The following is a 25,856-nucleotide window of genomic DNA, read 5'->3' as shown; positions in this document are numbered from 1 at the left end:
ATTCTGCTTAACAGCCCTCATAATTCTAAATAAAAGGCCTAAGATGACGTGCATTTCTGCCTGTCATCACTTGCATACGGGCATTGAATATGTGTTTTAAAGCGATGTGCCTAAGTTGTGTGGACGATTGTCTGAACATCCCCCGTAGGGACTCCATGATCTCATGGACAGTGATCATGGGCTCATGCTTTGGCCAAGACTTTAGAAAGGCTAGTGAACATGTACACTCGAGTCTTCTCATTTACCCGTACCCATCGCTCATATGCCTCTCAAATGTTTTGAGTGATGTTTTGAGCCAGTATTTGAGGTCAATCCTCCATAAGGAAAAATCTAAGGTCATCGATAATTAGTATCATGTTCATTGTGTTTTTCCATGTCGTATAGTTTTCGCCAGTAAGTTTTTCGGCAACGAGTAAAATAAGTGTCGCGGAAGTCATAATGTAATTTGCTGAAACCATACAATTTATTTAATATTAGTATTATATAATCTGATGCACCCTAAATGACATCTATTTTACAATGATGTCTCAGTGAGACAAGACAAAAGCCACCATAGGGTGATCAAGTGCCCCTTCACTGAAATGAGTCTTTCTCAATTAATAGACAGAACAACTCCTTGTTACTGTAACTATCAGTCACCATTGTTCGGTCTAGAAATTGTTAAACTCACTTAACATTTTCTTGAAAGTGTAAGCCCTCATTTTAGATTCAATGAGCCAACTGTAGGTAAGAATCAATTGGGGCAAAAACTAAACTAACCCTATCCATTTCTCGAGTTTGAGGTAAAGAATCATGCAAATGTCATCCGTAGGGGGACACAAACAAAGGTGCCTCAAGGCTGAGCGTGAAACTTTACTACAAACTAATGAAGAGATGGTGGGATGTGTTGACACACATTCCACTCCCACTTACTATAAACACTCTCTCCATTCACTTTGATATTGACCTATACAAACACCATCCGTAAGGGGACACAAACAAAGGTGCCTCGAGGCCGAGTATATATCTCATGGTGTGAACTTTTAGGGAGAAATGTAAAAAGGTAAAATGAATATACCCCATTTTTCTCCCATTGAGTGTTTTACCGAGGGTTATTTAACTTAGGAAAATCCGTTTACTTATTTTAACTAAGTGGTTGTTTAATTTTCCCAAAAGTAACTTACTTTGGATTGTTAAACAAGTTTGACTAATATTTATTAAACATTTTAATAAACCTTAATCAACCATTGCATACTTGTAGCAAATCTATCTAATTCACCTTTCCAGGTAAGTTTCAAGGTAGGGGTGTTATGTTTTCGATTACTTAAATACCCCAACCTAGACAGAACTTGCCTTAGACTTATAGATACATTTGCTACAAATTTAATCTTTTAATTAAGTATCAATACAATCCTATTAAACTTATTAAAAGATTAAATTTAATTTTTAATCTTATTAGAAATGTGATCTTAAGTCTATGTGAATCATATTTTAAAACTATTTTAAAAAATGTTTTTAACCTAAGGTTTGCATGAAATTTTGAATTATTGATTTTAATTTATAATTTCATTAAATTATGACTTTTATAAAATAAACGAAATCATATAATTGCATTCATTAACACACGTAATAAAATTATAACAATTATAGATTACCTAAAGAGTGTCACGCTTCATGCAATTCCATTTCATTACTAGCCATATATAACATTTATATAATAAAGTAATGATTTACTTAATAACCTACATTCATACATACATTCAACTATATATTAGAACACTTATAATATAAATAATGCATGACTATGTTATTAATGCATGTAAACATATATTATAACACTTATATTATATGATGCATGTGCATGCTATAAAATTAAATAATGTAATTATATATTATAACATTTATAATATAAATGATGCATGGATAATGCATAACCTATGGTGGGAATTTTTACTATATGGCATACATTATGACATATATAAAATTAAAAATAAATCATACATCAAATGTATAATTTAAAAAAGAATTATTGGATCGGGATTAGACTCTTAAACTATTAATTAAATTAATATAACATTTATATTAATTTAATTAAACAAAAATAACTATCTATTATAGCAATAATGGTCAACCGATTAAAAACAAGCGAATCGGGTCTTGAACCATAAGAACCAATCGAATCAAACGCGAACAAACTGAGTTACAAAATGAACTGGGTGCGAACCGAGAAGAATTTTCGTCTCGGAGTGTTGCAATGTTGTAACCAAGTGTTGCAACACTACGAAATTTTTTTTCCGTCCGCCTATTTGCAGTGTTGCAATGTTAGGGCACAATGTTGCAATGCTATTGTACAGTAGCCACTGTATAGTTGCGATCTCCTTTGAAATTCCTCCGTTTTTTCCTTGTTTTCTCCAGATTTCCACCAAAACAATCACAAACGACTCAACATTTATAAAATATACTCTATAACATAATTATGCCGATAAAATATAGACTCTATAGCATAATTGTACCCTAATCACGGGCCCTTACAAATTATATTTGATAAAATTTAAAGGTGTAAAGACTAAAATCAAATCTTGTACACATCCAAAATTGTAAACAAAATATTCCATACATTCATCAATCATGAATTAAATACAGAATGCAAAAAATCACCATGAATTGTAAAACTAATTCTGGAAAATTGGAAAAATTGGGACCAAAATCTGGCTCTGATACCAATTTGAAGGAACCGGTGAAGGTCCACTGCGGAAGCAGAGATCGGTCTCAAATCCAAATTTCAACAAAACATATAACTTTACACAATAATCAGAGAAAATTATGAATTAAATAAAAATTACAGCATGCCTTTAGAATTGAGAAAAGAGAAGATATAACTAACCCTTGAAGATCCAATCTTCTTTGTGTATCCTCTTTTCCAAAATGTCACGAACTTCAACGTACTCGAAACCTTAATTAGCCACTACCAATTACAACCTCCTATATTCTCTATAAGGGAAGAGAATCTGCAAGAGGTATGGGCTTTGCAGTGTTTTGGGTGAGAGAATAAGATTGAGAGAAAGAGAGGGTGAGATCCAAAAAAATAATCTCAGAGCAATTTTTTTCTTCACATAGAGCTTTTTGTCAATTTTGTTCCACAAAATTTGTGAAGAAGAAAACCAACTCCATAACAACTCTACCACTCATGTACTAGGTGAGGGAGATTAAGGGAGAGAAGTTATTTTCCTCCTATTAATTAAAAAAAATTAAAGTAAAAATTAAATTAACTTTAATTTAAATAACACTATTATATATATATATAATAACTACCATATTATATATATATATATATATACAACCATAAAACATAAAACATATAACTTATGGTTTAATATTGTATCACATACAATATAATCTATAGTTCTATTTCTCTCATCAATGGTATTTAATATAAATCTCGTTTATATTAAATTTAATTATATGAATCAAATTCATACAATTAATATTTGAATCATATTCAAATATTTATTTCCTCTCAAATACATTTTATATTATAATGTGTCAATACATTATATTAATTATATCACATATAATTAATTCTATCAAATAATTTAAACAATTCAAATTAATCCAAAATTGTTTCTCATTTAATCCTTGTTGAGCTACAGAGGGGACATCATGGACCTATAGCTTGGAGCTTTAATGGTACTTGAATAATTAATTAATTTCCTTTAGTTAAATTATTCAACATCTATTAACTGTTTGACATTCCACTAAAGATTGACAGTGATGACGAAAAATTAGATGTCAATTACTTGACAACTAAAGTTCCATGGACGCAATATGTGATGCATGTTCTTAATGTATGTGTTGATTAATATGCATCGGTGGTCATGCGTTGGAATGACTATGCGTTAACAAATGTATGCGATGACCATGTGTTCCTGTCACAACTTTTCTTGCGCTCACGCCAAGTATAACGCGAACGCAAGTTTCTCGGATGATTCGAGGTTGAACTCAGGGACTTATAGCTAGATGTATGCGGTAATGTGCATGCGGCGGTTGAATAAAAGAATGATGGAGGGGTTGTTAAGCTAACACTACTCCTACTCCTAATTAACAGACAACGCAATGAGAAGTGTGCATGAGAGGTAAAGACACGACAACTGTTGACGCGAAGTAAATGGATAGAAAAATAGATAAAATACGAGGATGTCTTCATTGTGACATTGAGTTTGACCGCAAGGGCAACCTCAGCCAACACAAGTTATGCGATCATGAGCGTGATGGCGCAGAAGTCTATGCGATGTATATGTGATAATGACGAGAAGTCTATGCTTGCCTAAACCTCCATAAACCGCTCACGTGTTCTTATATCTTCTTCAAGCATGTGTAATGATGAATGATGCACTCATAAGACAAGGTAACCGCATAAACTTGGCTGACATAAGATTATTCCTATCTTTAGTGAATATATGCTTACATTACTTAATGCGACCAACCACTTACCCTCCCGGGCAGTTAGTTATTGTTGAATTTGCTCATAGACAAGCATTGCGTCCGCCTATAGACGGACGTTGCTACAGCTTCACACTAAGCAAATAAGGTTTTCTCACACACTCATGCAACGCACACCTCTCGGTGGTTTGCTACATGCTTCATATCTCTAATCCACATGACTAAGTATGCGATACTCTAGCAATCTCACTAAGTGATGCAATGAAAGTTAAAGATTCTAAGTAAAGAAGATGGAGATGGAATCGATGGAAACATAGAAATGCATTGAACACATAATGTATTAATTCCTTAATCACAAAATGTAATACAATACAATATAAGAAAAGAAGAGAAAATGAAATGACCAGTTGGAAGCAATGTCTTGCTTCCAGCAGATGTGTGTCAAGGCTACCAGTGGTGCCATGGATGGGGGGTGGAGCTAAATCTCTCGAGATCTAACTTCGGTCGAAGGCTCTGGTTGTCACTCGGAATGGAGGAAAGAGATGAAGAACTCTCAAACTTTCTTTTCACGTATTTTTCTGGATCACAAGAATTCGCCCTAAGCGAACCTCAGGCGAAAACCTTGGATCCCTTGAATTTCTGCTCATCGGTTTCTATTTATAGAGCTTGAATCGCGGACAGCATTAATAGACTGCTCTGATTCTGACATTCGCAGTGCGTTAGTCCTTTTCTGAATCTCTGCTGCTAATGGCGTGGTAGGTAAAATGTCAACATAGTCTTTTGATTTTTTCAAGAGATGCATTGATGCATTCATTCCACCAACCTTGCGTTGATCCCTCTATTATGCGTTATCGTGTAGCCGCAATCGTGCAGTGATCGCATTCGTTTAATACCACAACTTCTACACGATGACCGCAATCGCTTGACGATCGCAACTCCTGTGTGATGGACGCATGCGGCTGATTACCGCAATATCCATGCGTTGATTGAATGCGTTCGCCTTTGCGATGGAGAGTTTCTCCGCATGCTATCGTTTACGCGGTAGTCCGGCTTCCGCGCTGTGTAGCTACAAAAATAGACAATTCAACATATAATAACGTATAATAATAGGTTAGCCAAGATTCTCAATGTTGAACGCCGCAAGCTCATTTTCTCATGAATTCCTAACATAATTGCCGCATATTATGCTTAACAGCCCTCTTAATTCTAAATAAAAGGCCTAAGATGACATGCAAAAAACAGCTACATTCTTCGCACTATAAATATATTTATATGTCCATTGGATATAACCAATCAATAGTGTCAAATGTTGAGACATACTACAAGTTGGAAAAGCCATATCTTATAGCATGATTTATTTGGAAAAGATTATATTAGAGCATACATGCATTTAGTCAGAAATAGTCTAGACTTTATACATGTGATCCTAATATGCACAACTAAATCAATCAATATATGCATAGGCTATGACGGTTTGCAAACAAGAATTTCAATAAACTAATTTGTCAGAAATTTATAAAAATTTCATTAAGATTCAATCAAATCGTCCCAAAGAGTTCACAACAATTTAGTTAAATTAATTAGAAAACCTTCAAGAAATTAAACATAGGGCTCTTGCTCAAACGAAATTAGATAGAAGTTACATCTTAATTCATAGATAAATCTGAGATACATGTCTGATCCGTTGATTATAACCCAAAAAAAAAAAATAATAACTTAAAGATACTAAAATCTGAAGGGAAAGGATGAAGATTGAAGTTTAACTTCAGCCTTCGTCAGTTCAACCCCCAAAATTCAGCATATTTTGACCTAAAGACGAAGGGAGGTATTTATAGAAATCTTTGTAGCGTTGCAATGCTAGAAACAACGTTACAACACTCGACAAAAAAGGCCACGAGTGTTAGGAAAACGTTGCAACGCTGGCGTTGTTGCTAACTTGGAGTGTTGCATCGGTCCCCTACACATCAGGCTATTGCCTCTTAGCGTCAGGCGAGCGTTGGGACTTTGTATAAGGTGAGCGTTGTGACACTGAAGTAGGAGCATTTTGTCTTTTGACTCATTTGAAGCTCCGATGCTTAAATCACCTCCAAATTGCTTCAAATTAACCCCGTTTTTCACCAAATGATTAATTTTACCTCTTGATTGCTCGGTACCTACAAAATAAGGAAATAAACACGTAAAATTCGATAACAAGCCCCAATTAAGCTAGGAACAATATCTCTTTTTTAAAGCTATCAACATGATATGAGGAGTACATCCTTTGATGATACGTCTTCTTCTCAATCCCCTCATATTGATTGATTTTCTTCATGGAAAAAGGGGGGAAATAGATTGGTTTCGATTGTGAGACGAAGATCGTGTTTTTTTTGTGTTTAGTTTGTGTTTTGTTGTGTTTAGTTTGTGTTGCTACTTTGGTATGGTATGGGTTGTCTTCTGTATTGATTTGTTTAGTATGGGTTGGTATAATTTTGGTTGGCATATAATATTTTTTTTATTTATCTACTCAGACCTTTTGTCTTTGGTTTTATGGGCAGATATTTGGCTATGGTTTTATTTCCTTATTTGGTTGTAGATCCACTAGAGTGATTCTTTCCGATTCTGTTTTTGTTGTGTTTATGGTGTTCCTTCCTTTTGTATGCTGAATTTAGAGTTGTTATTGCTTTTGGTTTAGGGTAAGCCACATATTACTATGCAAGTTGTTCTACAAAATTTTATGTGAAAAAGCCAGGCTCTCTAGTGGTATTCGTAAGTGTCCTTTGTGTTACTTGTTAGCGTTAATCTGCTTCACGACATCTTCTGCCTATCATCGTCCATGGCATTTCTCTACTAACTGAAGATGATATTTTCCCTACTGATGATATTGATGTCTTGGATGGTTCTCTCCCTATTTCCCCTTATGTTGGAAACTTCATTAAGTAGGGTTAGTTGCTGAAGGCTTTGAACATTTGTTAGATGATACAAACTCTGATAGCTATATTGATGGCTCTACTGATGGGGTAGAGGTTTTGTGCATTCAGTTTACTCTTACTGGTTGTTGGCTAGTTGCTTGTTTCTAATGTCTTGGTTTTCGTTGCCGTTTTACTGTTTTGTAAGCCAAACAAAAGGGGGAGAAGAAGTTGTGATGGTTATTTTGATTTGCTTTTTGGATTAATAACTGTTTTAGTTTGGTTGGTTTACTTCCGCCGTCATGTCTTTCTGATTGGTTTTTTTCCTTAAAAAGAAGCCAAAGAGGAAGCTTCTTACTACAACATGATTGGCTAATTTTATTATAGGTCTACAGTGTGGTTGGTTGATTTTATTATAGACAAAACTTGAGCAACATGTAATATAACATATCAAAGACGTTGTTATAAATATTATTACATGTCTGGCAGCAGAATCCACAAAATATCTTTTCCATATCTTTCTACATGATTTGTAGATTTCCATATTTGCCTTCCTTATTTTCTCGCAGAGAATATTTATTCACTCTATAAATATATTCCCATAGCTAGCCTTATTTATATTATACTCTTATTCCTTTTTAGAGCAGGGAAAAGTGTGTACTGAGAGTTTTGAGCTTAGGGTTTGTCTAAGCCTTAACCACCATGTGTTGTTATTAAAAATCTTTGTATTTATCGTTGAGAATTTTGGTTCAACAGCCATTGTAGAACTCGGGAGGAGTTGATTTGTTATTGCATTTAAGGGGAGTCTAAATACATTGAAGATTATGAAGACTTATATTTATGGGGAGATTAAATATGATGAATGTGGGGAGCCTAAGTATGTTGTATTGAAGGGATCTCATACAAAAAATAAAGAAGCATTATTGTGGAAGTGAAGGGAGCTCAAACTTAGGGGGAGCCTAAGTTGAACTAAAGAGGAAACTATACGTGAGTCACTGAAGAGGGAGTCTATAGATAAACACCTTCATTGTAATTTCTAAACTCTTTATAGTGAAGTTTTGTTCCACCAGGCACATTGCTCCCAGACGTAGGTGTTTTTGCACTGAAATGGGTGACCAATCTGTGTGTCGTTATTTTTCTGTTTGCTTTCACATTGCCCACTTATCATACATATTGTCTGTGACATCGTGCTTGATATTATATCCTATGTTAGATCCAACTAATTTTTCACCTATACCTCACGACAACTCACGAATTGTAACGATATAATAAGATCAATAAACGACTATTTATAAAATCTGAAATTTCAAATAATCATTTTGGATTTTACCTTTATTCTAGATTTCACTAAACTTTAAAATGTTGATGTTGAGAAATTAAATAAAATAATAAGCAAATATATATATATATATATAGAACCAAAACACAATACAAACTACAAAGCATTAAGACAAACCAAAAGGAATAATATTTGGGTGCATTCGAAGATGTGCATCTCACTCTCATCACACTCATAAAAAAATTTAAAATATTTAAAGCAAGATTTTAGCCTGAAAATCAAATTATGATCCGACAATTGAGTAGAATACATAAATATAGGTATAATTTGAGATGTAACTAGATATTTTCTAAAATTTATCTCTACTTTCTTTGATGACATAATGATTTTCCTCACTTGAGTCTTGATGACCAATAGGTAAGTCATAATAAAATATTTGGAGCATTAATGTATTAGATTAGTGGGGGAGATCAAGATCTCATGACTATGCATAATACTGTGGGACTACAAAATGTGATGGAGGTAGGACTCAAACTATATGGGCAAAAATTACCAAAGCATCTTTCCTCAAGACGCCACTAAATTAAATAAATCAATCAATAGTTTGTTTGTTTGTTTAAAGATGCAACTCAATAACGAAAGAAATACTTTGTTTTTACAAATAGTTTTCAAACATCCCAAATATTTGCTATGTTTTTCTAAAATTTAGAATTTACTTTCTTTTTCATCCCAAAGCTTTCTAATCTTTTACTCATATCACTAATCTTTTTTTTTTATTCTCGTTTTTCTTACTTTTTCACTCTTTCTCTCATCCATATATATATTTTTTTAAGTCACTTTATAACTTTTGCTCTCTGCATACGTGAATCTTAAAGGGTTATTTGGGGTCCAATATAAGATGATATATTTTCACATTCTATATCATCTCAGTATTTGGAGGCCCACCGATTTTAATTGTTTGTGAGCCCATTTTTGGAACGTATTTCGTATCTCACTGTCATTTTCCTCCCCTGTATTGTATATCATGTCAGTGCTCGAATATACTTGATCATACTCGATCGTTTATATTTGATTAGAAGTCCCCAGACATCAGAATTCCCTGCATCTTATATCATCTCAGTGCTCAAAGAGTCTCTAAGAGTCTAGAAAAATCTATATACATTATCGTTCGACCCTCATGCATTATCAAAGAAGAACGAAATCCGTTCGTTGTGGACTATTGCCATCATTGAAGACAAAATACGAGGAATTGTTATCATTGTCATAGGCAGAATATAGGGAAGAGAGATGAGGAATAGGAATAGAGAATTTTTTAGAGACGAATAGAACCAAAAATGGCGAAAGAAAAAATTATATATTTAAAAAAAAATTGAAAAGTATTAAAAACAGGTAAATAACACCCATCTATCAAATCACTCTTACACATCTAGTTTCAATCCACGAAATTTCCTCGAAAATGATCCGTTTACCAATTGAACTGCAAACAAACAGTTATACATTTAGATTATAATTAAAATTTTGATCATATGGATTAATTTCTCAAGTCAACACCTTCAATTATTGGGTCAGCAAAAAGAAAAACAAAAAAATAAAATAATAAAAGAAAAAGAAAAGAAAAAAAAGAAACAAAATCTTTGTCAAATGGCAATTGGAAATTAATTCCTACATGGTACCATCAATATTTTTTCCCTTAGAAACCAATTCGTCAATTTCCCACTTCCACTCTTATTTATTAAAAAAAAAAAATAAAACAAAAACCAATACATTGGAGGTCGTCCAAACGTAAAGTAAACTAAACCGAAAAAATTTGTCACGTGAAAAATTGTGATTGATATTTAAATTTTTATTTGAATGAGATACAGGTCAGACTTTTAGTATGTATAATTTATGACCCATTACAAAATCCCAAAAATTATGAACTCTAAATTGAAAAAATTGGTTAACAAAAAAGAAAAATGACTCGTTTGCATGTAACTACCAAAAGTTGAGTAAAATTTTTATTTTTCATTAATTCTTCTACCATGAAAAAATTTATTTATGTACAATGGTTGAATCTTTTTTAATTATATTATACTGAACTAATATTTGTGATAAAATATGTAAAAGCCAACAAAAAGGTTACTATCACAGACCCCGTCTCAGAGGGGGCGAGCATAGAGAGATGTATGAAGATAGTTATAGCCGAAATGCACCCATTATTTTCTTCTTTATAAAAATCTCATATTTCTCCTAAATTTCAACTAATCCTTTCTCATCTTTCATTCCAATTCAATTACCTCTCTCAACAAATGGGCAAGCATACCTACCACCGTCCGGACCACCACCACAGCCACCGAGGCTGCAGCTGCGGCGGTGGCTGCTTCATCACCTTTCTCAAGATCCTCATCACCATCGTCGTCATCGTTGGTCTCGCCGTGTTGATCTTATGGCTCATATTCCGTCCCAATAAAGTCAAATTCCAAGTCACCGACGCTAAACTCACCCAATTCAACCTCACCGATAACCAGCTCCATTATAACTTGGCCCTCAACGTCACCGTCAGAAATCCCAACAGACGAATCGGAGTCTACTACGATACCATCGAAGTCGCCGCCGTTTACAAAGACCAGCGCCTACAGACCCAGTGGCTGCCGCCGTTTTACCAAGGCTACAAGACAACCGCCGTCATCACCTCTGTTTTCTCCGGCCAGCAGCTCCTTCTCCTCGCTGGGCAGGGGCTAACGGAGTTCAACGCCGAGACACTTGCCGGCGTCTACGAGATGAACGTGTGGCTTAATCTTCGGATAAGGTTGAAGTTCGGCGCCGTTAGGATCGGGAAGTTTAAGCCGAAGGTGAATTGTGAGTTCAAAGTTCCGTTGACTTCCGATGGAGGCTCAGTTACTTCGGTGTTTCAGTCCACCGGCTGTGATATTGATTATTGGTGAGTTAATTCGTCTTTTTCTTGGTCGTATTTCTTAGCTTTTGTTGTGAATCCATAAATTTATTTTATTTGTTTGTTGTTGTTCGTATTATTTTAATTCTAATTAATTTTGGCGATTAGCTATTTATATGGTGTATGAATAATTATAATAAAACTTTAGTATGGTTGGTTTTCTTATTTTTAGTTTAATTATTAGATTGGTTATTGAATATGAACTTAACTCAATTATCATAATTATTTTTTTAAAGGGAGAGTTTAAAAGTTTGAATGTCCTCCTAACATGACAACTCAAATATATATATATATATATATATATTTATTTATTTATTTAGACGAAGAGAATTTGAACCCAACTTAATATTTAAATATCTAGGTCTTTCATATCGTCACATATTGTTTAATTTTTTTCAAAAAAAAGTCCAGAAAAATTTGTACTGATGATCCCTTTTTAGGATCAAGTGAATTATGCTTAAAGTTAAAAAAATGAATAAAAAAAATTATCTTTTGCTGACATTAGATACATATGAAAGTACTGATTCAGTCCAAAATGCACACGAGGTCTTAAGGATTCCATGAAAATTCGTTTCTTCCTCTCGTTCCTCAGCAAACGTAACTGTAATTTTTATTAATTGTTTGGATCATCTCTCCCTCTTTGGTCTCCCTCTCATTTCTTCCTCTGGTACTTTGGTCATTTTACTAATTTCACCCTATATATGCTAATGTAAGTAAAATACAAATAAAATAAAATAAAATAAAACAATCATTTTTTAAAAATGAGATAGATCTCATTTGGACCTCTAAAAATAAGCCATTAACACCATTTTCTCGATATTTACAAATTATGAATTTTTTTTTTAAATAATGTAATTTATAAACTAGTAGATATAAGAGACCCATTACTATTTAAAAAAAGAGTATGGCCATTGATCACAACTAGGACAAAGACATTGATGGAAACAAATGATACTAAAACGACAAATTGTTATTGTTTGCAACATTGTTGTGATCCCTAAGTAGGGAGGGATGGCATTTCGTAAATTATATCAAAGTATAGGAATTTTTCTTTTTATAAGAATTTACAGGGATTTTCATCTATCATATTAAACAGTAGAACAATGAGGCTCTTTTACCACCAAAGTAATATGTAACAACGTACAACAAGGAGATAGATGTAATGTAGATATATATGGGTCTCTATAGCATTAAATTTTTTTTTTTTTGTTGACATGTCAATTATTTTATGTGATATTTTTATATTTTCATAGTTTAATATCGACATGAGAGATGAATCGGTATTTTCATTATATGATAGAAAAATCTATTAAACATAAAAAACAAGCAACAAAATATTATTAATGTAAATATAATATCAATAATAGACATGTTAGCTTGTTTAAAAATCATAAATTATTTATTTATTAATTTGTTTAAATTATTTATTTTTATAAATTTTTTCAAAAATTTCCATCAAAATTGACATTTTATCGATATTTTCATCGATATTTCTATAAAATTAAGATGAGGGCATCAACATTTTAAACTTTGGTTCTCCCATCATTAAAGTATCACCTACAGTAAGTTTTTGACGAAATCGATTTTAAGAGAAATGTTTCAGCCTGATTAGCTTATAATTTATATCTAACTTTACTTTTTTGGGACTTAAATTTAAGTATTTTATTTTTATTTTTAATTTTAAGTTTTAGACTAAATTTGCAAAATTAGATTTAATAAACTTTTATGCAACCATTAATTTTATCCTCCACACTCCAATTATAGAAAGTGCAATAACATTACTCTAATTTACACAGACTTTTATGGTAGAAAAATAAGAATTAAACAATGAGCTATAAATACAATAAATGATTAATTGATAAGAGAAAATAACTTTTAAGAAGACTGTTTCTATCTATTAGAAGCTGAAATTTATAAGAAACAATAAAATCACAAGAAGTTTAAATACTTGAAATAAGTAAAACATAGAATTATGTAGCATTATCTTTTAATATACATAATTGTAACAGAAAGAACTGAAGATAAAAGAAGTAGAAGGCAGTTTATCGTTGTCGTTTTCTATCTGTTTTGTTTGTTGTAACCACCAAAATTTCTTCTGTTGAAAACGAGAGCCTGTATAAAAGGTGAAAAGAATGAGAGAGTAAGAAGAAGAGAGAGGAGAGCATTCATTCTCAATAAAAGATACCTTCCCTTTTCGCAAAGTGGACGTAGGTCTTTGGCCGAACCATTTAAATTCTTGTATTCTTTCTTTCTCTACGATCGTCTAGTTTTTTCTTAAGTATCATCTACACGATCGTTTAGTTCCTCTTCCATCATCTAAACGATCGTATAGCTCTACTTTGCATCGTCTATACGATCGTCTAGCTCCTCAACTATCGTTTGCACGATCGTCTTGTTCCACTCAACTATCGTCTACACGATCGTCTATTCTTCTTAGTATCGTCTACACTATTGAACTATCATCTAGTTCTTCTGAGCATCATCTACACGATTGAGCTCGCATACAGGTAAACGATTGAAGTTTTGAAGCTTAAAAGATATAGTCTTCCCTAAATATTGAAGTGAGGTAGACTGTTTATGTTGGGTAGTTTGTGCATGCAAAACTAGAGAATATAGTTAATTTGGGCAACAATAACAAGCAAAAGTCTTCTTAAAAAATGTATACAAATTTGGTTTAGTATAGAATAATTTTAATATGCACGGTCAAAAAATAATCTCTAGTCAATCAAGTAATCTCAAGATATACATAACAGAGGAAAATCTTTAATTCATACTTATAAGCATAGACACTGCATGACTCTTCTCCAATATATATATGTATATATACTCCATGCATAGCAAATTAAATTTGGTCACTACATGTTGATCAGTTATCCCCAAATGACTTGGCATTCTAAAAGATGTTTTAAAGTCCGCAAGTGGTAGAATGCTAGAATGATCCGAAAATATCCTTTCTAGATCTCTATTTATTTTATTCTACAAAAACATAGTCACATCTAGCATATGAGTAGTCAATATATGTACATAAATCTAGCTTTTTTTTTTTTTTTTTTGACAAATTAAACCTAGGATTAACATAAATCTCATAATTTCTTAAATGATTTTAAGATTATACTCTCTTTCTCCAACAACATTTCACGTAGACTTGAAACATTTCATCTCAATAAGACTTCTAGAAAATGTAGGACCCAGAATTATTTGAACACATCGGTCATCAAGAAAAAAATATCTACCTTAACGATAAACTACATTTGTATGTTAAATATATATGGTATTTGGATAACTATAGCCTTCTACTACATAACAAAATTACATATTTTCTGCCTTTCCCAAAAAAAAAAAAAAAAAAAAAAAATCATATTTCCTTTTAATGTTAAATCATTCTTCTCCTGACACCTTTAAACATTTCTATAATATATAAAATTATTTGATGGAAATTGAATAGCTACATTAATGATAAAATAATTTTATCACAAAATAAACAATACAAAATGTCATAAATATTAGAGGCCAATCTTTTTTAACCCTTCTCACTGTCTTACTCTTAACCAATATTTGAATCTTACTCTCCACCCAACCATGGTTACAAATAATTAATATGACATAAAATTTAATAATATACAATAAAATCAGAATTTTAACCAAACTCTTAATTTATAAGTTGTAAGTTCAGATGAATGATAATATAATTTTAAAAAGTCAACCAAATTTTTAAATTTTGTTAATTATAGATTATTAGAGGGGGATTATGAAAAAGAGTGCGGCCGAATGACAAATTTTTCTGTTGGTTTCTCGTTAGATCGATAACATAGATTGAAAAATAAACAGTTGGCTGTACGTGGAGAAGCAAAAAAACGACTTATATATGAAAATGAAATTATTTAAGGTCTCGATTAAAACCATTTAAATAAAGAAACTTTTATTTTAAAATTTTAAGAATTGTTTGTAGACTTATTCATCGATGACGAGACATCAGATTGACAAATACATCGAAAGTCGTCTTAATTTGGAAACTACTTAAAAGGTGGTATTGATGATAATCGATTTCATGTTGGACGTGGTCAAAAAACTATATTGAAGGGAGCTAGAAATTCTAAATTGAAACCTTAGTAAATTTACAGGAAAATAAGTTGATATGAACATCTTGTACCACTATAGAAAATTTCAAGGAATGATATTTATTTCTCAAAAATCCGTTTGTTTAGTGCTGTTTGGTAGGAATTTTTTAAAATATAAATTTGCAAACCAGAGATTCAATGAAATATAGTTCTTTTTTCACATTTTCAATATGTTCGATCTATATTTATAAAACATAAATCTATTTGCAGTTACCCATTAGATATTAGATTGCCTATAAAATATTTATGGATATGTTTTATGTTAAAACATAAACCCAATATTTGGGTTGCGCTAGCTAGACAAAAACAGGGGCTGCAGCTCACATCACATATATGTGTAACTGTACCACGGTCTACTTGTGCGAAAAAAATATTTATAGATGTAGAAATAGAAACAAAATATGTAGAATAACCATTAGCCAAGTGACTACTATAATATAAAATTTAGATACAACCATTATTCAAGTGGATGAAGTCATCGTTAGAGTTGTCTCTCAGTGATAAAAGAGTAGAGATAATAAATTGGAAAGACATTCTCTCGAACAAATTATTTAATATACACTTAAATAATATTGAAGATCCAACTGCCACATTGAAATAGATTTTCAATCAGGTATGTATATGTCTATGAGGTGCCTATTGAGATATAACTCTAATAGATGTATCTGTTATTTAATGATATATGCATAGTGAAGTTTAGGTCTCTTGAAACGATCTAATATCACTTCTAATAAGGTGGAACGTGAAAATGAATCAAAATTATATTATTAATAAAAAAAATGTTAACTCACCTCACTGTATAACTCTCTCGTCATCTCTAAAATATCAATAGACAAAAATCCTGATACTATAACACGTGGGAATTTCATTGAAAATGATCATTAACCTCTATTAATTTATTGGAATTGAACTTTTCATCGTCCCAATATTAAACTGCTTGGAGAATTATGTTACATACTATTATATTCTAAAATCAATTGATTTCATGGTACAAAAATCCCTTGTTTTACAACCCAAATGGGAATATTAATACCCATCAAGGGGTGTCCCAAAAACTCCAAAATACATTATAATTAAATCTCTCACCCATGTCAATACTTAAGAAGTTCATCTTAGCCACCATTATCATCATAGTTTTAATACTCATTTCCTTGTTGAGCTTATGGCTAATCGCCATGACCCGCAAGGTCCAGTTCCATGTGGTAGACGCCGACCTTACCCAATTTAACTTCACCACCAACAACAGCCAACTCCTCTTCAACCTCAACCTCAACATGACAATCAAAAACCCTAATCTTGGGTTTGGAATTTGGTTTGAGAGCATCGAAGTGGCGGTGTTGTATCAAGACATAAACATTGGGAATATGTCGTTGTCGCCTTTCTATCAAGGAGATGATCAAGGCACGAGGCTACTCAAAATGAAGTTGTATGGTCAAAAGCTGGTGAAGCTCAATGCGGAGCAGCTTGCTCTGTTGAGTGTCGAGAAAATTGCTGAGATATTTTCTATGAAAGTGGAGGTTTGTATTCAGATGAGAGTGAAGATTGGGCCCATTAGGTTCAAAATCAAGCCCAAGGTTCGTTGTGGGATGAATGTTCCTTTGATTACTAGTCGAAGATCATTCCCACGTTTCCGGATTATTGGTTGTTACGTGGCTTATTGATTCGCTATGTTTTAATTTTTCATTAGAATCGCTTGAGTTTGTCATTGTTAGTGTATGTTTGATTCTATTTCTTGTTCTTTGCTTGTTGGTTAGTGGGAGACTCGGGGGTGATAATAGGACATGGTAACGATTTTAACCAAAAGTGATTTGTTAAAAGTGATTTTCATACCAATTATTGATTCTATATTTTTAAATCTGGTTTTGCATAATCAAAAGTGATTTTTAATGACTCAATGGCATGTTTGAAATTAACTTTTATAATAACTATTTTGAACTAAATTATTTAATAATTATAAGAGGATTACTTAGGTGCATCTTGATCTTTATAGATCTCATTCTCATCACATAAAAGGAAATATAATTATAATAACTATTTTGAGCTAAATTATTTAAAATATATTGATCTTTATGTTTCTACACCCTCTATGTATTCAAATTTGTATTCATTAGGTTTCAACATATTCAAAATGTATAAAAGTTAGTTATTTGATTGGACAAATTTTAAATTTGTATCTAATTGAGCCCTAAAATAGTAATTTAGTAAACAATAAATAGTCTTTTGATTCTTTTTCAAAAAATTGTACAATAGGACTTACTAAACATAAAGTTAAATTCTATATATGATATAACAACTCATTTTTAACATGTAAGAAACCTATTAGATATAAACTGTAAATAATTGAAATCTATCAAATACACAATAAAAAATTTAGAGAACAATACTTTTTTGGTTCCTGAGTTTTAAAGAATAGGTGCATTTGGTCCCTTATCTTTCAAATTAGCCATTTTAGTCTCTAAGTTTTCAATAATAGGTTTAAAAGATCCCTCTACAAATAAAGTCAATAAATTAAAATAGAAAAATTACTAGATGACTTATGTTGCACAATCACTCGGATTAAGAAAATATATTTTTAATATTTCTCTCCTCTCTCTTTCCTCTCTTGTTCTCTCTCCTCCCTCTCCATTGCCGAATCTTTTGAAAGAATTAAAACAAACCCCAACTTCTCTTAGACATGCCCATTTTTCATTCATAAAAAAATTACTCCATTTTATTTTCTATTTGGCGTACGAATATGCAAAGAGGAGATGGGCCTCGAGTTCATCGCCACTCTCCTCTTTCTGTATGCAACCGTTTTGACTATCATCGGTTACTCTGATCAGGGCCACCCTTCTGTTTCCACCGACCCCTGTAATGGCATCGACATCCTCGATATTGCTTGAGTAGACAATGGGTGTGGCTATATGAAATTAAGGTTTTTTTTTTTTAGTTTGAAAGATTTGTGTTGGAATCAACTACCTCTGATGAACAAGATTTGACAGTAGCAAACAGTCATAAACAACAGTCGTCAGAAAAATGGAACCTGCAAAACAGAAGCTTGTTATAGTTTGAGTCACGGATCTCCGCTCTTTAAGATGTTTTACGGCTCTGCCCCAAGTGTGTAAGCAGTTCTACAAAATTGCCACGTCGTCTCCAAGATAAAATAACCAAGAATATATAAAACTATCTCGATCAGTGTTGCACTATACCTGACCGAAAAACTCACACCCTTCAGACTTACTTGCTCAGAAACTAAATGAAGCAGAGTTCAAGGGAGAAAATGGAAGAATGAGTTTTCTAGAAATGCTAGAAGGTTTTTGCCTTTTATAGGCATAGAGGGCCAACAAAAAACAATATTAAAACCGCGTGGCCAATGAAAGTGTAGCTGTGCAAAGCGCGTAGAAGACTTGATTGACGTGACACGTGTTGGAGCTATTGAAAGACGAATTTTAAAAATAATAAAGTAAGATAATGATATTAATATTTTTTTAAAAAAAATAATCACACACACGAGTGCCTTGCCACACCCGACCGGACGGAGGGCGCCGACAGTGGCGACACATGCATGTGGGATGTCCACCTCACATTTTTCTATCTCCTTACTCCCTCTAAAATATGGGTAACTCTTGAGGCCGAAACCCATAACTCAAGGTGGGAGTATAGAAAGGAGATTCCATTTCCCAAACTAAGCAATGTGGGATTCTCAAAATGTTTTTTTTTCATTTAACACTTAAAATTTTCACTAACAATCCCCCACTTGGAAATTTAACACATAGGAAAATTTTGTTTTCATCGAGCAAGATAAGTCTGTAAAGTACTGTGCATAAACAAAGGTGTCTTACGACTTGAACCTTTACGTAGTGTAGAAAATTCAGAAAATACTAGAGTAACTCTTGGTTTTGAACTCACACAACATTACTAAGTGTAGTTTTAAAGCCCGTGCTTTAAGGCCTAGCACGTGTATTCCGGTATAGTGAATGCTCTATAGAGTTTGCCTAAAAAATCCATAGGAAGTGGCCCCCAGTTCCACGTTCACATAGGTGAGTCTATCAAGAGTACTCCTATAGCTAGGTACCTTAGTTGATATCAAGTATAGATCTCATTAAGAACTAAATTTAACCTTTCTTATACTTTAGGATATCATGCTCAGACTCTAGGTCATAGGAAGGGAGCTCTATGTTCATTTTGGCATGATTCACTTTATAACTTGTGATCAGTTATTACCCATTGAACCTGTTTCTTGGGTTCTCTAGTCTACAGGTTAGATTTTCCTTACAGTGATTCATCTCTTTATTGGCATGAGTCTAATCCTTTCTGAGGTTTTGAAAACTTTCTCTCTAGCGAGTCCTTTCTCAAAGGATCTGTTAAATTTTCATCAATCTGTATATGATCCACTCTAACTACATAAGTAGTGAGGAACTCTCTTATGGTATTATGCTTACGACATATTTGTCATCTATTTCCATTGTAATAACGGTTCTGAACTTTTGCGATTACTGCAGTACTATCGTAATGGATCAATATTGGTGATACTGGTTTTTTAAATTGGGAAATCTCTGACAACAAACTTCTAAGCCAGTCTACTTCTTGACTAGCTGTTGCTAGTGCTATTATTTCTGATTCCATCGTCGATTGGGCTAAAATTGTTCTTTTCTTGGACTTTTAAGAGACGACTCCGCCTACTATATTAAAGATATAGCCACTTGTAGCCTTTGAATCATTCGAGAGAGAGTTCAAGTCAGCATCGTTGAACCCTTCTAGGATAGTGGGAAACTTCTTATAATGTAATCATAGGTTTTGAGATTTTTTTTAAGTACCTCATAACCTTTTCTATAGCATTCCAATGCCCTATACTAGGTTTTCTTGTAAACCTACAAAGTAATCCTATAGCATAAGCTATATCAAACCTAGTGCAGTCATCAACGTACCTGAGATTGTCTATGATGCTCACATACTCAGTTTGATTAACACTGTCACCAGTGTTCTTGAACAACTTAACACGAGGGCCATAAGGAGTGCATACTAGTTTAAATTCAAAGTAATTATATTTCTGTAGAATTTTTTCTACATAGTGAAATTAATCTAAAGAAATTCCTTTTTATACCTAGTCACTTTTATGCCTAAGATTACACTCGCTTCTTCTAAGTTTTTCATATCAAAGTTTGCACTCAACATAGATTTTACATCATTTATGATGTTCAAGTTCGACCCAAATATTAACAAGTCATCTACGTATAGACACAGAATAGTGCAAAGATTGTTTTCAAACCATTAGTAGATGCATTTTTCACTTTCATTAACCTTGAAACCTTTAGATAATATTAAGTTATCAAATTTTTCATGTCCTTGTTTAGGAGCTTGTTTTAGACCATAAAGAGATTTATCTAGCTTACAAACTTTATTATCTTGACCATGGACTATAAAGTCCTCAAGTTCTTTCATATAAATATCTTCTTCAAGTTCACTGTTTAGGAAAGTGGTCTTTATGTCCATCTGATGTACTACAAGGTTATTTATGGCAGCTCGAGAAAACAATAAACAGATTAAGGTAATTCTAGTAACCAAGGAGAAGATGTCAAAGAAGTCTATGTTTTCTCTTTGTCTGAAGTCCTTTACTACTAATCTAGCTATAAACTTGTCAACTATTCCATCAGGTCTAAGCTTCTACCTTGGGAACCTGTTTCTTTCTAATGAGGGGGTAGGTCTACCAAATGCCAAGTTCTATTTGACTCAAAAGAGTCCATTTCATCATTTATAGCTTCTTTCTATAAGTTGGCATCTACAGAGGAAAGTCCTTCTTTTAGGTCTTTAGGGTCTTTTTCTACGTTATAGGTCTGAAAGTTATCCCCAAAATCCTTGAGGGTTCTAGTTCTTTTTCTTCTTTTAGGTTCTGGGTCGGCTTCCTCTGTAGAGGTAGGACTTCTAACTAGGATTAGACTACTGGATCCCGAGCCCCCACTATTAAAAACCTTACCTATCAACAATACAGATTTATGTGGAGTTTTAGTTATTTAGCTTGACTACAATACTTGCATTTATGAAATTCATGAATTGATAACTTAGGTATCATTTCAAGGCTAATCATATTACTAATTAATCTCTTATTAACATGACAAAGTCTAGCATGCCAAACATTCAAAGAACACATCATATAAATAGAAGATTTTATTTTATTTATGTCTAGGTTTAATTTGAACATGCCCTCAGTTGCATAAACCTTCCCTACGAATACATTATTCTTAGTAAGGGTATATAAATGTACCCCTATAATTTGAATAAATTCGGCCTTGTTGAGGAGATAGCCCGAGACCGTGTTCTTTCTTATATTTGGAGTGTGCAAGATATCCTTCAAGGTGAGAGCCTTCCCGGATGTGAACTTCAGTTCCACCTTGCTGGTTCTAGTAACTTTAGTTTAGTGGTGATCCCCCAACATAATGTGTTCTTATCCTTAGTTTCAGTAGAAGTTTTAAAGAGACTAAGGTTGTGACAGATATGACACGTAGCGCCATTGTCTATCCACCACCCCCCAGAACCACCGAACATATTTACTTTTATGATCATGGCAACTAACGGTTCTTCTGTAAAGTTCACTAACCAGTAGGACGATGCCTGGTCCTACAGTTCCTAGTTATGTGTCCAGGTTTATTACAGTTAAAACAAAAGAACTGTACCGTCTCTCTCGAGGAGGATTTCTGCTTCTTCTAATTGTCTTGGTGGCTAGAACCACGATTCTAACCTTTCCTCTTGGTTCTCTTAGACTTTTGGTCAAGCTTTATCATGATAGAGACAGATTTCCTAGGAACAAAATATTTTAATATATAGAAAAATGTCACTGTCTATCAGTGATATAAGTGATAGACATTGATAAATTGAAGGAACTCTTAATGAAGAGCATCCATGAGCGCATTTGGATCTTTTCGATTTCATTATGACCGAAATACAACACATACATTCTAATAGACAGTTATGAAATTCACACTAATTAAAGGCATGCTTCGAATAATAAAAATACAAAGGAAAGAGTTCTCATACCAGTTGAAGACCCTCTTCAAACGTTGAACTCAAACGCGGTGGAAGAACCTGTATGCGAACTCTATCGTCTAGCAAACCAGTCGGCTGCAGTAGCACGATTGTCTACATCAACGGCAGCAACACAAATAGTCACGAACAAAAAAGCAACAAGGACGACACCACCAATTGAAATCAATCGTATTTTCGGAGTGAGAATCCAAAGTGTGGTCTTTGGTGAATTTAGTAGAGGTCGGAGAAAAAACAAATCGTGTAGACGATAATCAATTGGGAGAAAAAGAGCTATCGTAAAGTTATGTGCTTATCGTTTAGAAGAAGCTACACGTTTGTGTAGGTTTTACTAAGCGATCGTTTAATAAAAGGTAGACGATCATTTAGAAAACGCAGCACACTATGCGATCGTTTAAGAAAGCTAAGCGATCGTTTAGGGATGGGCGTGTGATCGTTTAGACGCTGGTGTGCGATCGTTTAGACGATGAGCAACTATCGTATAGGCTCTCAAACTAGGCAATCGTTATGTTTTCACACCGATTGCGAATTTTCAAAATTTTTGCAAAATGAAACAAATTTTCATTTTATTCTTCGGTTTCAATAATCGACTTCAGATTCTCCCACTAACGCACGAACGAGGAGAGGTTTTCGGCCAATTATCATATATTTACTATAGTAATTTCTCCTTCACTTGATATAAATTATATTTATATCTAATTTCCTCCAAAATATTGTATCTCATACATTTAGTCAATTATATTATATATAATTAACCAGTTCAATTATATCATATATAATCGAACTCCCTCTTGTCAATCTGAACATTTCAAATTGACCCAAACACTGATTCTCGACTTTATCGAAGCTACCCAGGGGACCTAGCGGACTTGTGGCTTAAAGCTCCAACAGTACGTGAATAGCTGACTAAACTCTTTAGCCACGAGATCCACCATCCGTTAACTGCCAGACATTCTACTAAGGACCAACAGCTGAACTCTTCTTACCACAGATGTATTTCTGTGTCCATTGGTTATAACCAATCATGAGTACGATAACCCTTCACAGATGCTCGTAAGTACAGTTGGGCCAATTTACCGTTTTGCCTCTATAGTTACATCTCACTTCTTAAGTACCACTGATTCCTCTAATGAATAATACAACATAGTCCAACTATGTGTGAACATCTCTCGAGCCAAGAGAATGTGTGTGGCACCACATCGTTCAAGTCCTAGAATCAGCTCTTAAGGGAGCTATCTATCTACTTACCCGTGCCTTGGGGAAGAAGTGAATTCCATCTTGTGTAGCTGAATTCGCAACTCCCAAATCAGACGAATCCTCAAAATGATAGGTTTGAATCGGTGACCTGGCCACTCGTACCCATACAAATCAAAGGACCGCCCTCAATGGTAGGAGTTTTCAACTCACTCAGGATTGAGGTCATGTTATCTATGGTCGTCTTAGTGAAGTGAAGTCTTTGTCATGAACGTATATAACAAACTCTTTGTATAGGACACCCCCGCTTGCATGTCCCCAACAGAAATGATCAGGTTCAGACCATTTGTGACAAGTCACAACACTTGTGACCATTCCACAAAGCGAGCCGCATCCATAGCGTTACCAGGATAAGGTTTCCCTCTTATATCCATATACTACAGACCATTTTGGTTATCACTCAAAATATGATCCACTTGTATGTCACCACATACATGCTTGAGTTACATACAGATAACCAAGGATTTTGTTTTTATTGGTCTGTGGTAAAGTAAATAAAACATACAACTGAGCAAAATCAAGATGTGAAGTAAATATCATGAATTATAGAACATAAGCGTTCGTACAAACTGTTTACAAACTATGGGACACGAGACTTTAAGGCATCAACCCCAACATAGATATCTATCAGTGTTAGTGTATCAATATCTATTAGTGTCTTATCACTGAGGCATTTTGCTATATTTTTAAATAATTTTTATTTTTCGATACTTGAAAACAACTCTTTTGATAACTATTTTTAGTTTTATGTTATTAAAAAAATAAATTAAAATAAAATAGCTAGTTCCTATTTTTAGTTTTATACGGATTATTATAGAAAATGAAAATACCAATGTGCTTTCTTGGGTTTTTATTTTATTATTATTATTATTATTATTATTATTATTATTATTATTGATATATTGTTTGCCTCCTAATTTTTCTATACTAGTTACTACGTCAATTTCTACTATTGTTTTCACGAGATTCAATGAAGAAAATTTAAATTATGTTGGCAACCAAGGATTTAATTATATTCACAAGTTGTCATAATAAACATTCCTTTCAATATAAAATGCACAAAGGGCAAGATTGCAACTTATATTAGCCAGGAGAGCCCATTCTTATAAAGATTTCAAAAATTGTGTGATTTAAAAGAGTGAAATGCACAAGGGATTTGTATGGCAATATATCATTTCAATTTCATTTTCAAAATTTAGAATGTACAAGTGGATAGACAATTCACTAATTATAATATTGAAAAGACTTTTCTTAACTATTTTAATGAAAGGATTTGTATGGCTAGATATCATTTTAATTTCATTTTTAAAATTCAGAATGCACAAGGGGATAGACAATTCACTAATTATAATATTGAAAAGACTTTTCTTAAATATTTAAATGAAATTTAGAGGTGCTTTCCAATGTGAATGGTTGGTGGAAAATTTAAATTGAGATAAATTTCAAAGGCACAAACCCATCATCTTATACTTCCCTTCTCTGAATTTAAAATTTAATTAGTTGAAATATTTTAGTACATCTAACGAGAGATCAAAACTTAAAAAAAGTTACATTATTTCAAACTCACATTAAGGAACAAAAACTATGTAATGCATGATGGACGACCATTATTCCTCTTTTAAGCATGAAATGATCATAAGAAGGGAAATGAAATGTCAACCATACAAGCTTATTTGAACAATGAAATGTCAACCATACAAACCTATTTGAACAGTGAGCTAATACAAAATGCTATTATTTTGAGATCAAAGTCATTTTAGAATATCACCTCAATTACTTGCTCGGGGTTAATGTAAGCATTAATATTATATGTTACCTATTTTCTTGACCATGAATTTGACATCCCAAAAAGGAAAAGAAAAAAAAATGGGAAAATGCCTTGTTGAAGAATATGAGGCCTGTTTTTGAAGTGTGGGGATTTTTTTTTTTTTTTTTTTTATTTTATTTAAGTA

At 33.0% G+C, this 25,856-nt stretch overlaps 1 protein-coding gene and 1 pseudogene across 2 annotated transcripts; both read left to right on the top strand.

The window, feature by feature from the left end:
• The first annotated feature begins 10,686 nt into the window (after positions 1–10,686).
• LOC120091398 (NDR1/HIN1-like protein 3 pseudogene) lies at positions 10,687–11,680 on the top strand (annotated as a pseudogene). Its single transcript, XR_016524771.1, has one exon. The product of XR_016524771.1 is annotated as an NDR1/HIN1-like protein 3 pseudogene (transcript).
• Positions 11,681–16,808: 5,128 nt separating this feature from the next.
• On the top strand, positions 16,809–17,294 carry LOC120090810 (NDR1/HIN1-like protein 10). The gene has a single exon (XM_039048517.1). It carries the CDS (start codon positions 16,809–16,811, stop codon positions 17,292–17,294), a length of 486 nt encoding a protein of 161 aa, XP_038904445.1.
• The last annotated feature ends 8,562 nt before the right edge of the window (positions 17,295–25,856 follow it).

The sequence above is a fragment of the Benincasa hispida genome, chromosome 11 (genome assembly GCF_027475165.1).
Source record: "Benincasa hispida cultivar pf3 chromosome 11, pf3_genome.v1.1, whole genome shotgun sequence".
Classification (NCBI taxonomy): Eukaryota; Viridiplantae; Streptophyta; class Magnoliopsida; order Cucurbitales; family Cucurbitaceae; genus Benincasa; species Benincasa hispida.
The sequence above is the reverse complement of the archived record's forward strand: the minus strand, read 5'-3'. Positions and strand labels throughout refer to the sequence as shown.

Excerpts from the sequence above, each read along its gene's own strand:
- LOC120090810 (XM_039048517.1), top strand. The coding sequence starts at position 16,809 with ATGACCCGCAAGGTCCAGTTCCATGTGGTAGACGCCGACCTTACCCAA.